This window comes from Carcharodon carcharias, chromosome 1, assembly GCF_017639515.1.
Source record: "Carcharodon carcharias isolate sCarCar2 chromosome 1, sCarCar2.pri, whole genome shotgun sequence".
Taxonomy (NCBI): Eukaryota; Metazoa; Chordata; class Chondrichthyes; order Lamniformes; family Lamnidae; genus Carcharodon; species Carcharodon carcharias.
The window spans coordinates 215,839,307-215,857,749 of NC_054467.1; the positions used below are offsets into that span (position 1 = coordinate 215,839,307).

Below are 18,443 nucleotides of genomic sequence, written 5' to 3' on the forward strand. Positions count from 1 at the left end.
AAAATGATCAAAGGATGTGACAAAAATGCCACATTTTGATCAAAACTGACCGTGTCTGCTGCTGATGCTCAGGAAGCTACACTTTATAATCTTCAATTTTCATTCCTTTTTCGACAATACGATTTAATTACGATAGCTCCTTACTGTAACCAACAAAATTCTCTGATACAAATTGTGAATAGCTCACTCAACACATGAAGCTTATCAGCAACACTGCCTATGGATACATACCTTGGCCAGCAACAACTTAGATTCATATAACCCTCAAAAGAAATTCACAAACTTTACAAGGGGGAAAGGAGGAAATAAAGTAAGGGGAAATTTAGGGTTGACCAAAATTTCAGGCAAACCGAGAAGCATGGCACGGTTTTTTTTTTAAATTCCAAAGACAAGAAGAGGAACAGCAAGGCAAAAATGGCTTTCGAGCATATTCCATGCATCAAGGGCATGGTAAGTGAATGCATCTGATTTTGAAACAGAGTATAAGCAGCAGACTCAACTGGGACATTTGGTTAGATAGGTTTGATCACAGATCGCGTGGACCAAGGAAGGATTGATTAAGAACAAAAACGTGCATTTATACAGTGGAGGCAGTACAGCATATGATTCATTAGATTAGTCCATGGAATGGGAGGGTTGTCCAATCATGAAAGGCTGAGTGAATTGGGCTGAGATTCTCTCAAGTTAAAATGATCTCATTAAAATATACAAGATTCTGAAGGGGCTTGATAGAGTAGACACTAACAGGTTGCATTCTCTGGCTGGGAAATCTACAACACGGGGGAACAGTCTCAGGCTAAGGGGTTTATTGTTTAGGACTGAGATGAGGAGAAATTACTTCATTCAAAGGGTTATAAATCTTCAGAATTCTCTACTCCAGAGGATTGTGAATGCTCCATTGTTGACTATATTGAAGGCTGGATAGACAGATTTTTGTGCTTTCGGGGAATCAAAGTATATGGGGAGCAGGCAAGAAAATGGAGATGAATGAAGACTGAGATCAGCTATGATCATACAGAATGGCACAGCATGCTAGAAAGTCTATGTGGTCTATTCCTATCTCGTGTTATTTTCACAACCTCAGGATGCCCCAAAATCCATTACAGCCCATGAAGTATAACTGAAATACAGTCATTGTTGTAAGATACAAAACACAGCAGCAAACTTGCACACAGCAAGCTTCCACAAACAAGAATTAAACACTTGATCATATCATTTGTTTTAGATGGTTGAGAGGGATAAATGTTCATAAGAACTCCCTTGTTCTTTTTTGACCCCGAGAGAGCAGACATGACTTTGGTTTAATGTCACATACAAAAGACAGTATAGCACTCCCACAGTATAATAGCATCTTGTAATCATTCTATGATTCCAGCACAGGAGGCCATTTGGCCTGTCTTGTCCATGCTGGCTCTCTGGAAGAGAAACTCATCTCGTCCCACCCTCTCACCTTTTCCCTTTAACCTTTCATTTGTTTTTCACTTCAGATAATAATCAAATTCTCTTTTGAAGGCCTCAATTGAAGCTGCCCCCACCACACTCGCAGGCAAAGCATTCCAGATCCTACCCAAGCGCTCACGTCAACATTGCTTTTTCTGCCAATTATCTTAAATCATATCCTTTGCTTCTTGATCCTTCCAAAATGACATCAGTTTCTCTCCATCTATTCTGCCCAGAAGCCTCATGAATTTGAAAATCGCCAACAAATCTCCTAATCTTCTCCCTCAGAATAGCCTCAGCTTCTCCAATATATCCACATAACTAAAGTTCCTCATCATTGGAATTCTTCTGGTGAATCTTTTCTGCATCCTCTCTAATGCCTTCACATCCTTTCTAAGGTTTGGTACCCAGAATTGGATACAATTGTCAAGGCTGAACCAGGGTTTTATACAAGTTCATCATAACTTCCTTGCTTTTGTACTCTATGCCCCGATTTGTAAAGCCCAGTATCCCTATTTTTTATTAACCAATTTCTCAACTAGCCCTGAGACCTTTAATGATTTGTGAACATATACCCACCAGGTCGCTCTGTTCTTGAACTCCCTTTATTGCTTCTCCTCATTCCTCCTACCAAAACAAATCACCTCACACTTCTCTACATTAAATTTCATCTGCCATGTGTCCACCCATTCCACCAACCTAAGTCCTCTTGAAGTTCATCACGATCCACCCCAACGATTCACAATACTTCCAAGTTTAGTGTCATCCACAAATTTTGAAAATGCAGTGAAACTGTAGTGCTAATGTTGGACACGGTATAAATCAGCAAATTAGAGTTGCAAGCAAGGTTTGTAATACAGTAATAATGGATGCTTTAATTTACAAATAGACTGAGTTAACCAAATCAGCACTAATGATCTGGAGGAGGAATTTCTGGAGTGTGTATGAGATGAGTTCCTGGAGCAGTATGTTGAGGAGCCAACTAGGGATTGGGCTATTTTGGATTTAGTGTTGTGTAATGAGAAAGGGCGAATTAATAACCTTGCTGTTAAGGAGCCTTTGGGAAATAGCGACCATAATATGATAGGATTTTGCATTAGGTTTGAATGTCATATAATACGTTCTGAAACTAGTGTCTTAAATCTGAAGAAAGTAAGTCATGAAGGTATGAGGGGCAAGTTGCCGATGGTAGATTGAGAAAATACACTAAAAGATTTGAAGGTAGACAGGCAATGGCGAGTATTCAAAGAAAGACTATATGGTCTACAACAGATATACATCCCTCTAAGGCACAACGCCCAAACGGAAAGGGAAATCAATCGTGGCTTATGAAAGAAGTTAAAGATTGTATTAGATCAAAGGAAGTGGATTATAAGGATGCCAGAAAAAGTGGAAAGCCTGAGGACAGGGGGCAATTTAGAACGCAGCAAAAGAGGACCAAGAATTGATAAAGAAAGGGAAAAGAGAATATGAATGCAAACTAGCAGACTATAAAATCTTCTTAGATATGTGAAAAGGAAAAGATTAGTTAGAACAAATATGGGGCCATTAAGGGACAGGAGAATTTATAGTGGAGAACAGGGAAATGGAGGAGAAACTAAACAGTTACTTTCACAGAAGAAGATACAGAAAATCTCCCAGAAACATTAGGTGACCAAGGGGCTTATGAAACCGAGGAACTAAAATCAGTACTAGTAAAGAGATAGTACTTAAAAAATATTAACTGGATTGAAGGGTTATAGATCCCCTGGACTAGATAAGCTTCATCCCAGAGAGTTGAAGGAGGTGGCTAGAGAGATAGTGGATGCATAGGTGTTTTTCTTTCAAAACTCTATAGATTCTGGAAAGGTTCCTGCAGATTGTGAGGAGGATGCAAGCAAGCTTCAACAGCACTTGGACATTCTAAATGAATGGGCTAGAACATGGCAGATGGAAGAAAACCTGAATAAATGTAAAGATATTCACTTGGATAGAAAAAACACAAAGGCAGAATATTTCTTAAATGGTGAGAGGCGGGGAAGTGCAGGTGTCCAAAGGGACCTGGATGTACAAGGACACCCAGGTGACTCACGAACAAGATCATGAATCATTAAAAATTAGCATGCAAGTGCAGCAAGCAATTAGGAAGGCAAAATGGTATGTTGGCCTTCATTGCAAGGGGATTTGAAGAGTAAAGATGTCTTGCTGCAGTCGTATAGATCCTTGGTGAGACCTCATCTGGAGTACTGTGTACAGTTTTGGTCCCCTTATCTAAGAAGGGATATACTGGCAAGAGCAGGAGTATAATTGAGCTTCACCAGATTAATCCCAGGGATGGCAGGATTGTCTAATGAGGAGGTTGGGGAGACTGGGTCTGTATTCCCTAAAGTTTCAGAGAATGAGAGGAGATCTCATTGAAACTTACAAAGTTCTTACAGGGCATGACAAGATGGATGTGCGGGCCATAAGATGTTTCATCTAGCTGGTGAGTCTAAAACCAGGGGGCATAATCTCAGGATAAAGGGTAGGCCATTTAAGACTGAGATGAGGAGGAATTTCTTCACTTACTGTGGTGAATATTTGAAATTCTCTACTCCAGAGGGCTCAGGAAGCTCAATCATTGAGCACATCAGAACAGAAATTAATAGACTTCTGGAGACTAATGACATCAAGAGATATGGGGATAGAGAAGGAGAGTGGTGTTGAGTTAGATGATCATCCATGATCTAACTGAATGGCGGAGCAGGCTTGACAGGCTGAATGGCCTACTCCTCTTCCTATGCGTCCTCTGCACCAAAAATTAGGTTATTAATATAGATAGAAAAAAAAGTGCTCCTAACGCCAACTCCACTATAAATCTTCCTCCAGTCCAAAACACAATTGTTCACCACTACTACTCTGCTTCCTGTCACTGACCCAATTTAATATTTATCCTTCCACTGTCCCTTTTATGTCATGAGCTTTAACTTTGCTGACAAGCCTGTTATGAAGCACTTTATCAAATACTTTTTAGAAGTCCATATACACCACACCAACTGCATTACCCTCATCAACCTTCTCTGTTATCTCATCAAAAAACTTCAAGTTAGTTAAGCATGATTTGCCCTTGACAAATGCTTGCTGGTTTTTCTTATTTTATCCAACTGACTGTTAATCTTGCCCTGAACTCTGGTTTCTAACAATAACTGACTGGCCTGGAGCTGCTGAGCTTATCTTTACGCCTTTTTTTCAACAAAGCTGTAACATTTGCAATTCTCCTGTCCTCTGGCACAACCTGTGAGTTGGAGGAAAATTGAAAACTTTTGGCCATTTCCTTCGCAATTTCCACACTCACTTCCATCAATACCCTTGGATGCATCACATCCAGTCCTGGTGACTTCTCAACTTTAAACACAGCCAGCCTACCTAATACCTCCTTTTCATCAATATTTACCCCAGTGTCTCAACTAGGTCCTCTTTCAGGATGACTTGGCCAGCATCTTCTTCTTAAGTAAAGGTAGATGCAAAGTAACCATTTAGTATCTCAGCCAGGCCCCTGCCTCCATGCATAAATCCCCTTTTTGGTCCCGATATATGTCGAACTCCTGGTTTTACCAACCGTTGACTATTTATATGCTAATCAAAGACTTTGGGGTTTTCTTATGTTAACGACCAATCGCTTTTCACACTTCTCTTCACTTCTCTTACTTTTTTTCCGCTTCCTTCCTTCTGAATTTTCCATATTCAGCATGGTTCTCAATTGTATTATCCACCTAACATCTGCGTATGCACGCTTTTTCTGCTTTATCTTACTCTCTGTCACTGTTAGCATCCAGGGAGCTCTGGATTAATTTGTCCTACCTTCTCCCACATGGAAATGTAACTTGGCTCTACCCAAATAAAGAAAGCAGGTACAGACAGTGGGTTCATATGTTAAGAATAACATTGAGCTCAAGGTCAAACAATGTACGAGGATTCCATCTTTCTATCAGCTAAACGTGTATGTCATAGTGTTAGCCAAAGAGGGACTCTGTGCAAGTGAGGTTAGGGCCTGCAGCTATCTGAATAAATTGCAGTTTGTGGAGGATGGAAAAAGGATAATGGTGTGGAATAGGATTTCACCAGCAGTACTGCAGAGGTGGTTTAGGAGTGGTATGTCACAAAGGAAGGCAGGCAGAATTGGTAATGGATCACACAGGGAAGGAAGTTGAGCTTGGGAACAAATAATGCATTAAGATTCCACACCTCTTCACTCAGCCCGACAATAAAGCTAGTTGATTGATTTAATCCAGGGCCAAAGACCTTTGAGTGCTGACCAAAGCCAAATGGATGGCTTTTTGTCTTTATCAATATTAGTTTCAATTCACCCAGAACTCAATGTCATGCAATGTCAGATCATAAGAACCTAAGACATAGGAGCAGAAATAGGCCATTCGGCCCATCGATTCTGCTCCGCCATTCAATGAGATCATGGCTGATCTGATAATCCTCAACTCCACTTTCCTGCCTTTTCCCATAACCCTTGATTCCATTCCTGATTAAAAATCTATCTCAGCTTTGAAAATACTTAACGACCCAGCCACTACAGCCCTCTGCGGTAAAGAATTCCACAGACTAACTATCCTCTGAGAGAAGAAATTCCTCCTACCCTGTCAAGCCCCCTAAGAATCTTACATGTTTCAATTAGGTCGCTTCTCATTCTTCTAAACTCCAATGAGTACAGGCCCAATCTACTCTACCTCTCCTCATAATAAAATCCCTCATAGGATCAACCTAGTGAACCTTCTCTGGACTACCTCCAATGCCAGTATATCTTTCCTTAGATAAGGGGGGCCAAAACTGTTCACAGTATTCTAGGGGTGGTCTAACTAGTGCCTTGTATAGTTTTAGCAAGACTTCCTTATTTTGATACTCCATTCCCTTTGAAATAAAGGCCATCATTCCATTTGCCTTCCCTATTACCGGCTGAACTTCTATGTGAGCTTTTGTGATTCATGCACGAAGGCCCCCAAATCTCTTTGTGCTACAGTTGGATAATGCAACACTGTGTCTGCGCTGGAGTGCTGCTTTGAGCTGCATTAGAGTGCATAAGTTAGAGATTGGTGAGGGAGGGAGTTCGCTGAAGAGGGTAGGAGGGAACCTTTCATTTTCTACCTTTCATCAGTGAAGAGCAGCAGCCCGGGTAAGTGGAACCTGGTGAGTATTTCTTCTGTCCTAAAGGGAGAATTTTTTTTTTTACCCATTCACAGGATGTGGGCTTCACTGGCTGGGTCAGTATTTATTGCCCATCCCTGGTTGCCCTTGAGAAGTGGTGATGAGCTTCCTTCTTGAACCGCTGCAGTCCATGTGATGTAGGTACACCCACAGTGCTGTTAGGAGGGGAGTTCCAGGATTTTGACCCAGCAACAGTGAAGGAATGGCGATATATTTCCAAGTCAGGATGATGAGTGACTTGGAGGGGAACTTCCAGGTAGTGGTGTTCCCATCTATCTGCTGCCCTTGTCCTTCTAGGTGGCAGTGATCGTGAGTTTGGAAGGTGCTGTTGAAGGAGCCTTGGTGAATTCCTGCAGTGCATCTTGTAGATAGTACACACTGCTGCTACTGTGTGTCGGTGGTGAAGGGAGTGTGTTTGTGGATGTGGTGCCAATCAAGCGGCTGCTTTGTCCTGGACGGTGTCAAGCTTCTTGAATGTTGTGGGAGCTGCATTCATCCAGGCAAGTGTGAAGTATTCCATCACACTCCTGACTTGTGTCTTGTAGATGGTGGACAGACTTTGCAGGGTCAGGAGGTGAGTTACTCGTCACACGATTCCTGGCCTCTGACCTGCTCTTGTAGCAGTATTTATGTGGCTTGTCCAGTTCAGTTTCTGATCAATGGTAACCCCCAGGATGTTGATAGTGGAGGATTCAGTAATGGTAATGCCATTGAACATCAAGGGGCAATGATTGAATTCTCTCTTGTTGGAGATGGTCATTGCCTCCACTTGTTACTTGCCACTTCAAAGGTAAGTCATGGCAGGGCAATATAGCCAGGTGGAATGCCCCTCCTGTTCAATGTGAAGTCAGGGACACTTCCAATATCCAGGGCAACCATGTGTGCAGGAAATGTCTCCAGCTGCAGCTACTCGAACTCAGCGTTTCAGAGCTGGGGGTGCGGCTGGTGTCGCTGTGGAGCATCTGCAAGGTTGAGATCTTTGTGGATAGCACGTACAGTGAGGTGGTCACACTGCAGGCAAACAGTGCACAGGCAGTAAGGGAATGGGTGACCGCCAGACAGAGTAAAAGCACTGGGCAGGTATAGCAGGAGTCCCCTGGGTCCATCTCCCTCTCTAACAGATTTACTGCTTTGGATACTCCTGGGGGAGATAGTTTCTCATGGGAATGCAGTAAGAGCCAAGTCAGTGACATCACGAGTGACTCAGTTGCTCAGCGAGGAACAAAAAAAAAAGTGAGAGCAATAATGATAGGGGATTCTATATTAAGCAGAACAGACATGACACTAGGGTGGTTGTTGCCTCCCTGGTACCAGGGTCATGGATGTCAGTGAGCTGCTGCAGGACATTCTGAAGGGGAGGATGAACAGCCAGAGGTCGTGGTCCATATTGGTACCAATGACATAAGTTTAAAAAAAGGGATGAGGTCCTGAAAGCAGAAAAGCAGAAAGCAGGAAATCAGTGCAATAGTGAGAGATGATATTGGCTCAGAAAATCTAGATGCAGAATCAGTCTGGGGGAGCTAAGAAGAACAAGGTGCAGAAAGCATTTGTGGCAGTTGACTATAGGCCCCGAAACAATAGTGTTAAGATAGCAGATGGCATTAAACAGGAAATTAGAGGTGCATGTAACAAGGGTGCTGCAATAATCATGGGTGACTTTAATCTACATATAAACTGGGCAAACCAAATTATCTATAATACTGTGGCAGATGAACTCCTGGAGTGTGTACAAGATGGTTTTTCGACCAGTCCGTCAAGGAACCAAATTGGGAACTAGGTACTGTGCAATGAGAAGGGGGTTAATTAATAATCTTGTGTAGGGTCCTTTAGGGAACAGTGACATAGAATTCTTTAGGATGGAAAGTGAAGTCATCTAATCTGAAACTAGGGTCCTAAATATAAACAAAGGAAACTATGAAGGTATGAGGCTTGAGTTGGCTAAGATAGATTGGGGAACTTCACTAAAGGGCATGACGGTGGATAGACAATGGCTAATATTTAAGGGACAAATGTATGCATTGCAACAGTTGTGCATTACTTTCTGGTGCAAAAACACAACTGGAAAGCGGCCCAAGAGTGGCTAACGAAAGAAATTAAGGATAGTATTGGATCCAAAAAGGAGTCATACAAAGTTGCTCAAAAAAGTAGCAAGCCTGAGGATTGGAGGTAGTTTAGAATTCAGCAAAGGAGGACCAAAAGATTGATTAATAGAGTATGAGAGTAAACTTGCAAGAAACATGAACGCGGACTGTAAAGGCTTCCATAAGTATTGAAAAAAAATTAGTGAAGACAAATATAGGTCCCTTACAGTCCGAAACAGGAGAATTTATAATAGAGAACAAGGAAATCAGGGCAATTAAAAAAATACTTTAGTTCTGTCTTCACAGAGGAAGACACAAATAACTTGCCAGAAATACTGTGGAACCATGGGTCTAGTGAGAAGGAGGAATTGAAGGAAATTAGTATTACTACAAAAATAATGCTGGAGAAATTAATGGGACTGAAAGCCAATAAATCCCAAGGGCCTGATAATCTACAACCCAGGCGACTAAAGGAGGTTCCAAGGAAATAGTGCATGGATTGGTTGTCATCTTCCAAAATTCTGTAGATTCTGAAATAGTCCTTGCAGATTGGAGGGTGGCAAATGTAACCCCACTATTTGAAAGAAGAGGGAGGGAGAAAACAGGCTAGCCTAACATCAGTAGCAGGGAAAATGCTAGAGTCTATTATAAAGGAAGTGGTAACAGGACACTTAGAAAATATCAACGGGATTACACAAAGTCAACATGGATTTGTGAAAGGTAAATCATATTTGACAAGTCTACTGGAATTTTTTGAGGACGCAACCAGCAGAATAGATAAGGGAGAACCAGTGGATGTAGTGTATTTGGATTTTCAGAAAGCTTTTGATAAGGTCCCACTTCAGAGGTTAGTGTGCAAAATTACATCACGTGGGGTTGCGGATAATATATTGGCATGGATTGAGAATTGGCTAGCAGACTGGAAACAGAGTAGGAATAAATGGGTCATTTTCGGAGCAGCAGGCGGTGACTAAAGGGGTATCACAGGGTCCCAGCTATTCACAATATATATCAATGATTTGTATAAGGGAACCAAATGTGATATTTCCAGGTTGCTGATGACACAAAATTTGGTGGAAATGTGAGGGGTGAGGAGGATGTTAAGAGGTTTCAAGTCAATTTAGACAGGTTGAGTGACTGGGCAAATACACGGCAGATGCAATATAACGTGGATAAATGTAAAGTTATCCCATTTTGGTAGGAAAGACAGAATTACAGAGTATTATTTAAATGGCGATAGGTTGGGAAATGTTGATGTATGGAGAAGGGACCTGGGTGTCCTTGTACACTAATCACTGAAAGCATGCAAGCAGGTGCAAAAAGCAGCTAAGAAGGCAACTGACATTTTGGCTTTCATTGCAAGAGGACTTGAGTACAGGAGCAAGGATGTTTTACTGCAGCTGTGCTGGGCCTTGGTTAGACCACAACTGGAGTATTGTGTGTAGTTTTAGTCTCTTTAACTAAGAAAGGATATACTTGCCATAGTGCAGCGAAGGTTCACCAAACTGATTCCTAAGATGACAGGATTTCGTATGAGGGGAGATTGGGTCAACGAGGCCTGTATTCACTGGAGTTTAGAAGAATGAGAGGAGATCTCACTGAAATGTATAAAATTCTGACAGGGTTGGATGCAGGGATGATGTTTGCTCTAGCTGGGGGGGTGGGGGGGGTTCTAGAAAAAGGTCACAGTCTCAGGATAGGGGGTAGGCCATTTAGGACTGAGATGAGGAGAAAGCACTTTACTTATAGGGTGGTGAACCTATGGAATTCTCTGCCACAGAACACTGTGGAGGCCAAGTCACTTAATATATTTAAGGAGGAAATAGATTTCTAGACTGTAAAGGCATCAAGGAGTTTAGGGAGAGAACAGGAGATAGAGGGTCAGCCATGGTCATACCGAATGGCGGAGCAGGCTTGAAGGGCTGAATGACCTACTCCTGCTCCTATTTTCTATGTCTCGACAACAATCTAGAGATCAAATGCAGAAGGGGGAGAGGAAGAACTAGTTTTGAGCTTCCAAAATGCTTCCAAATGATGTAATTAAGGGGTAGAATATAAATGAGAAGAGTCAAAAGATACACCAGATTTGACTGTGCAGGCAATAGAGGTAAAAATACAAGTTGACTGAATGTCTACATTCAGAAAGGTGCACGTGAAACCATTGAAAGGCACTGTCAGGGACACAGATGTAGAAAAAGAAATATTGGAGCAGATGACATTGCTGAAGACAATGGAGAAGTGATGTTGAGGAAGAACATCAAGTCATGGTCACAATCACATTAATGTTGTCCATAGCTGACCAAACAGACTTAGTGGTGTGGCTGGGACAGATGTTAGATTTGTGAGTCTCAAAGAAGAACGAAGTTGGGTGTGGGAGAGGCTGGTGGGTAGACAGGGAAGCATTGTTGTCTGGCAACAAAACAAAGAGACAATGGAAGAAAAGGGAAAGTTGAAGAAAGGTCACAGATGGAGACTACGATTATAATGCATAGCCTGCTTCTGAAAGTTGCTTTTGCAGAAAAAACAACTATCTACATAACTAAATCTTGACGACAAATAGACTGAGTTACCAAAAGTTAAGGAAGAAATAATTATCTTAAATAATTTTACCTCACAGTACACTTATCAAAATTCAATATTAATTTTTAAGGTTTAAATGCTTTCACTTTAAGTTATATGAGAACAGAAAATGATTCACACCTTTGTGGCAATTTTTTCATGTGCTCTCCGATGAAGGTGGCATTGGTCATACTCATTAATGTATTAGCTAAGGAGATAAGAGAGAGCAGGTGTTGAGTTGTAACTGCCCTGGACACATTATATGCGCTGTTTCTCAGAATGAGTTTCTTTCCTGTTTCAATGGCACCATCTAGTGTCTTGAAAGTAGTCTGTTTGAAGCCAGGAAGCATCAATGACATATGTCCTCCCCTTGAAAGCAAACCAAATGATACAGGGCAGTGAGGTTTTAACATGCCAAGGCGGATGAGGCAAACATCATCTAATCCTTCATTCAATCCCCAAGCATGAAGACAGGACATGAACAGCTTGGCAGTGTCCATTGTTAGGTTGTACTCTAACAGTGTGAGTGGCTTTGATTTGCTGCCCTTGTATTCTGAGTCACTTTCTTCCCTCTTCTGCCTCTTCATCTCATCTTCATCATCTTCATCATCATCCAGCAAATGCTCCTTAATATTCTCTTTGATAGTTTCCTTCACCTGTTGGAAGAGAACAGCTGCTCTCTTCCCAGTCAGGAAAGAACTGCTTTTGTCTGTGCTGCCTTGGGCTTTCTGGAGGCTCTCTGGAGAAATAAGAGTGGGATTGGGTCTGGATGCTTCCTCCGTTAGCAGCTGGATGATCAGAGCTTCCACATCAAAGAATAATATATGGATATCTGGATCTGTCAAGTTGGTCTTCATGGCTTGAACCATAAGTGCATTATGGGAATACTTCGGCAAAGCCCCCTACAGAAAAAGAACACAGGAAAGAAATTAGTGAGTACAAAAATCCGTAATTAACAAACTGAAGATTCCAGGCAAAACATTTCGAACTAAACAGCTCCACAAGCTCGCTCTCCAAAAACCTAGCCTTCAAAATGAATAGGTTCACCTTAACATTCCTGCGAAAACCAACAAGAAAATGTTAAAAATTGTGGAACAAGAGGATCTCTATAGTAATCCCATTTCTTCTATAGACCACATCATCATGCCCTTTATATTTGGTTTTCCTCTACAGTTTAAGCTTCTGTGGACATAATGTGCAAAGGTTATCCTCACCAGCACAGGAAAGGAAAATCAGTTTTTACTATTGAACTGTATTAACTGACCACGTTATTTTGAGGGAAAAACTAGAGCCACCCAAATCAACTGGAGCAGTTAAGAACATAATAGGAGCAGTGGGCCATTTGGCCCCTCAAGCCTGCCCGACCATTCAATAATATCATGATGGATCTGCCCCAGGCCTCAACTCCTCTTTCATGGCAGCTCCTCATAGCCCTCAACTCCCCGATATTTCAAAAATCTATCTACCTCCTCTCTAAATACTTTGAGTGATCTAGCCTCCACAACTCTCTGGGGTATAGAATTCCAGACATTCACTACCCCTTGAAAGAAGAAATTCCTTCGTATCTCGGTTTTATATGAGTGTCCCCTTATTCTGGAACTATGTCCCCTAGTTCGAGATTCCCCCACTAGTGGTAGCATCTTCTCAACATCTACCCGGTCAAGCCCCCTCAGAATCTCGTACGTTTCAATAAGATCACCCCTCATTCTTCTCCACTCTAATGAACAAAGGCCTAACCTGTTTAGCTGTTTTTGATAAGTTATCCCCTTCATCCCAGGAATCGGTTTAGTGAATCTCTCTTGAACTACCCTCAATGCCAGTATATCCTTTCTTAAATGCGAGGACCAAGACTGTGCACAGTACTCCAGGTGTGGTCTTACCAACACCCTTTACAGTAGTAACAAGACTTCCCTAGTTTTAAACTTGAAACCTCTAGCAATATAGGCCAAAATTCCATTTGCCGCCTTAATTACTCACTGCACCTGCATGCTAACGTTCTGTGTTTCATGCACAGGAACACCCAGATCCCTCTGTGCTGCACTTTTTTGGAGTCTCTCTCCATATAAAATTTAGTCTGCCTTTTGATTCTTCCTACCAAAGTGCGTGATCTCACTTTCCTACATTAAACTCCATCTGCCAAGTTTTTGCCCACTCCCTCAACCAATGGCCCCTTACAGATTCCTTATGTCCTCATCGCAACATGCCTTCCCACCTATTTTTGTATCATCAGCAAATTTGGATACATTGCACTCTGCCCCCTCCAAGTCATTAATATAGATAGTAAATAATTGAGGCACTAGGACTGATCTTTGTGGCACTCCACTAGTTATGTCTTCCCAGCCTGAAAAAGATCCATTAATCCTGACTCTCTGTCTTCTGTGTGTTAACCAATCCTCAGTCCATACTAATACATTACCCCTAATACTGTGCAATAACCTTTTATGTTGCACCTTATTGAATGCCTTCTGGAAATCCAAATACACTACATCTACCGCTTCCCCTTTATCAACTCTGCTTGTTATATCCTCAAAGAATTCAAGCAAATTTGTCAAACATGATTTCCCTTTCACAAAACCATGCTCTGTTTGATTGCTTTATGCTTTTCTCAATGTCCTGCTATTTCTTTCTTAATAATCGACTGTAGCATTTTCCCAACTACAGATGTTAGGCTGACTCGCCTACATTTTCCTGCTTTTTGTCTGCTTCCCTTCTTCAACAGGGGTATCACATTAGCTGTTTTCCAATCCGCTGGGACCCTGCCAGAATCCAGTGAGTTCTGGAATATTTCGACCAATGCCTTCACTATCACTGCAGCCATTTCCTTTAACACCCTTGGATGTAGGCCATCAGGTCCTAGCGACTTTTCTGCCTTTAATCCATTAGTTTAGTGCCTTAGTTGAAGGTCAGGTCTGGACTCTGACAGAATCAAGTTGGTAGGAGGCTGAAACTAAAAGGCTATTATAACCAAAGCAAGTAATAGGAGACTGTCAGCACAAAACTTACTAACACCTGCCCTTTACCCCCTCCTCACCGCCCAAGGGCCCAAACACTCCTTTCAAGTGAAGCAGCATTTCACTTGCACTTCCCTCAATTTAGTCTACTGCATTCGCTGCTCTCAATGCAGTTTCCTTTACATTGGAGAGACCAAACGCACACCTTTGGTCTGTCTGCAAGCATGACCCAGACCTCCCTGTCGCTTGCCATTTCAACACACCATCCTGCTCTCGTGCCCACATGTCCGTCCTTGGCCTGCTGCAATGTTCCAGTGAAGCTCAACGCAAACTAGAGGAACAGCACCTCATCTTCCGACTAGGCACTTTACAGCCTTCCAGACTGAATATTGAGTTCAACAACTTTAGATCATGAACTCTCTACTCCATCCCCACCCCCTTTCTGATCCCCCTTTTTCCAATAATTTATATATATTTTTCTTTTCCCACCTATTTCCATTATTTTTAAATGTATTTCATCCATTGTTTTATCTCTACCGTTTTAGCCTATTTCAATCCTTTCCCCCTACCCCACCCCCCCTAGAACTATCTGTATCTTGCTCGTCCTGCTTTCTACCCTTAATGTCACCATTAGCACATTTCTTAGCTAATATCACCACCGTCAACGCCTCTTTGTCCTTTTGTCTATGACATCTTTTGGCAATCTTCACCTATCACTGGCCCTCCATCCAGCTCTACCTGTCCCACCCCCTCTTAAACCAGCTTATATTTCACCTCTTTTCTATTTTTCCTTAGTTCTGATGAAGAGTCATTCGGACTCGAAACGTTAACTGTATTCCTCTCTGCAGATGCTGTCAGACCTGCTGAGATTTTCCAGGTATTTTTGTTTTTACTTCTCTTCTTGTTGCTGTCATACAAACTTGAGGCAGAAAAGTTTTATGACGAGTTGTCAGCTTTCAAAACCATAGTGACATGTATTTGCGTTCAATGTTCATTCCCTGAAGTTATATAGAACAAATAGGAGACATAACTGCAGATTTTAAAAACACAAATTTCCCTCAAAAGAACTTAACTATTTTTTTTCTATTCGTTCACAGGATGTGGGCTTCACTGGCTGGGCCAACATTTATTGCCATCCCTAGTTGCCCTTGAGAAGGTGGTGGTGGTCAGCTGCCTTCTTGAACCGCTGTAGTCCATGTACTGCAGGTATACCCGCAATGCTGTTAGGAAGGGAGTTTCAGGATTTTGACCCAGCGACAGTGAAGGGACGGCAATATATTTCAAAGTCAGGATGGTGTATGGCTTGGAGGGGAACTTCCAGGTGGTGTTCCCATCTATCTGCTGCCCTTGTCCTGCTAGATGATAGTGGTGATGGGTTTGGAAGATGCTGTCTAAGGAGCCTTGGTGAATTCCTGCAGTGCATTTTCTAGGTGGTACACACTGCTGCTACTGTGCATCGGTGGTGGAGGGAGTGAATGTTTGTGGTGCCAATCAAGCGGGCTGTTTGTCCTGGATGGTGTCAAGCTTCTTGAATGTTGTGGGAACACTGTTGTTGCATATGGTGAAGGTTTGTTTTCTTTACAATTAGTGGCAGCTGTTTTCTCAAGATACAGAATGAATGCAGTAACTAGCTTTACTTCAGAAATTTTGTGGGTTTCAAATAATTAGAATCATACAGGAAATACTTTGCATTTTCCAATAGTCTACAACTGTGTTGTGAGATATAAACCTTTGGCCAATTCTGGGCGACTTAGAATACCTGGCTATCTTCCGTAACATTGAAAGCTGTTTTTGGTTTGTAGCCATGACAACGGTACTGGAGTAATCGACATCCACTGGAAAATGTGAGAAATGACATCAATAATGAATAAGAACAGCACAGATTAGAAGTGCCAGAATAAGGGCAGTCAGTTAGGTCCACAGTAGAGAAGAAAATTGGCTCTGTACACCTGTTCCTGCAAACCATATATTTGTATATTTTCTGATTTTAGTGATTCCATTGTGAGATGATACATTTCCAATACAAGAAAACAAACTCCCAGAGGACTGGAAAATTGCAAACATTACACCCTTGCTCACAAAAGGTTGTAGTTGTAGCAATTACAGACCAGTCAGTTTAACTTTGGTGGTGAGGAAGCTTCGAGAAACAATTATTTGGGATAGAATTAATGATCAAGTGGGAAAATGTGGGTTAATTAGGAGGAGCCAGCATGGATTTCTTGAGAACATGATTTTAATTAATTTTTTAGTATTTTTTGAAGAGCTAACAGTATGTGTTGATGACGGTAATGCTGTTGATGTGATGTACTTGAGTAATAGGAAACAGCGAGTAATGGTGAATGGATATTTTTCGGACTGGAGGAAGGTTTATAGTGGAGTTCCCCAGAGGTCGGTATTGGGACCCTTGTTTATCCTGATATTTATTAATGATCTAAATTTTGGTATGCAGGGGGCAATTTCAAAGTTTGCTGATAATACAAAACTTGGAAGCATTGTAAGCTGTGAGGAGGACAGTGTAGAACTTCAAAAGGAGATAGGCAAGTCAGTGAAGTGGGCAGATAGTTGGCAGATGATGTTTAATGACAAGTGAGAGGTGATACATTTTGGTTAGAAGAACATGGAGAGACAATATAAAATAAGGGATACAATTCTAAAAGGTGTGCAAGAGCAAAGGGACCTGGGTATATACGTGCTTAAAGGTGGCAAGACAGATGGAGAGAACAGTTAGAGCATACAGTATCTTAGGCTTTATTAATAGGGGCATAGAGTACAAGAGCAAGGAGGTTATGCTGAACTTGTATAGGGCACTAGTTAAACCTCAGCAGGATTATTGTGCACTGTTCTGGGTGTCACATTTTAGGAAAGATGTGGATGCGTTGGAGAGAGTGCAGAAGAAGTCTACAAGAATGGTTCCATGGATGAGAAACTTCAGTTAGATTGGATAAGATGGGGCTGTTCTCCCTGCAAAGGAAAAGGCTAAGTAGAGATTTGACAGAGCTGTTCAAAATCACAAGGGGTCCGGACAGAGTGGATTGGGAGAAATTGTTCCCGCAATGTAAAAGCATTGAGAATGAGGGCACATAATTTAAAGTGATGTGCAAAAGAGGCAAATGCGATGTGAGGAAAACCTCTCTCACACAGCAAGTACTTCAAAACTGAAATCCATAGTTCTAACTTTTCTACCCTCTCATAACTGAACTTCCTCATCCCTGGTAACATCCTGGCAAATCTCCTCTGTACCCTAAGGCCGCTGCACCTTTCCTGAAATGTGGTACATTGAATTGTGCACAGTACTCCAGCTGAAGCCTAAGCAATGATTTATAAAGTTCTTGCACGATCTCTTTGCTTTCATATTTAATGCCCCTATTTCTAAAACCATATGCTTTTTAAAACATAATTTAGCCACCTTTCAGGATTTGTGAATATGGAGAATAAGTTCTCTTTGCTTATCCAAACTTTCCAAAATCATGCCATTAATTGTATACTGTCTATCTTCCCAAAGTGCATCACTTTGCATTTCTCCAAACTGAACACCTGCCATGCTTCTGCCCATTTCACGATGCTGTCTGTCATCCTGAAGTCTAAAAGCATCCCTGTCACTGCCTACTACTTTGCCAGATTTTGTATCAGTTGAATATTTTATAACACTGAGTCTAGTTTGTTTATAAAAATTGAAAAGAGTAATGAACCCAAAACTAACTCTGAGGGAACAACAGCACAAACCGCCTCCCAAAGTGAAAAACATCCATACACCACCACCCTCTGCTTCCTGTCACAAAGTCAATTTTGTATCCTCACTATTACTTTCCCCTCAATTCCATGGACTTCCACTTTCACAAATCCAAAACTGAAAGCATATCTGTGTAAAAAGAAATTCGATAAGCAATTGATGGCAGAAAAACACAGGGCTGTAGGGAAAGGGCTGGGGAGAGGGACTAGCTGAGTTGCTCTTGCAGAGAGCCAACGTGGACACGGCAGCCCAAATTGCCACGGTATGCTGTAACCATTCTGCAAGTCTATGAACTAGAAAATTAGAAAAAGCTGACATTGACCAGCAGTGGTTGATAACTCAAAAGCAGTCTGAATGTCGACTTCATGACATGTGAAGATGTACTGTCATCTTGTCATAGGCATATTCACCATCAATAAGCTGAAGCTAATGTACAGAAAAGAACATTTGTCAGCAAGATCAAATTTAAGAGATTAATAATTGTGCACAGGACACCCAAAATAGCACGTT

At 41.7% G+C, this 18,443-nt stretch overlaps 1 protein-coding gene across 5 annotated transcripts in view; it reads right to left on the reverse strand.

The window, feature by feature from the left end:
- The window catches only part of LOC121280757 (WD repeat-containing protein 7), a 767,874-nt gene that overhangs the window by 538,444 nt on the left and 210,987 nt on the right, over nt 1-18,443 (reverse strand). For all 5 annotated transcript variants that reach the window (XM_041192924.1, XM_041192931.1, XM_041192938.1 and 2 more), the window contains one exon: nt 11,394-12,154. In XM_041192924.1, coding sequence (XP_041048858.1) covers nt 11,394-12,154 — 761 coding nt within the window. The remainder of the gene's footprint in view (nt 1-11,393; nt 12,155-18,443) is intronic.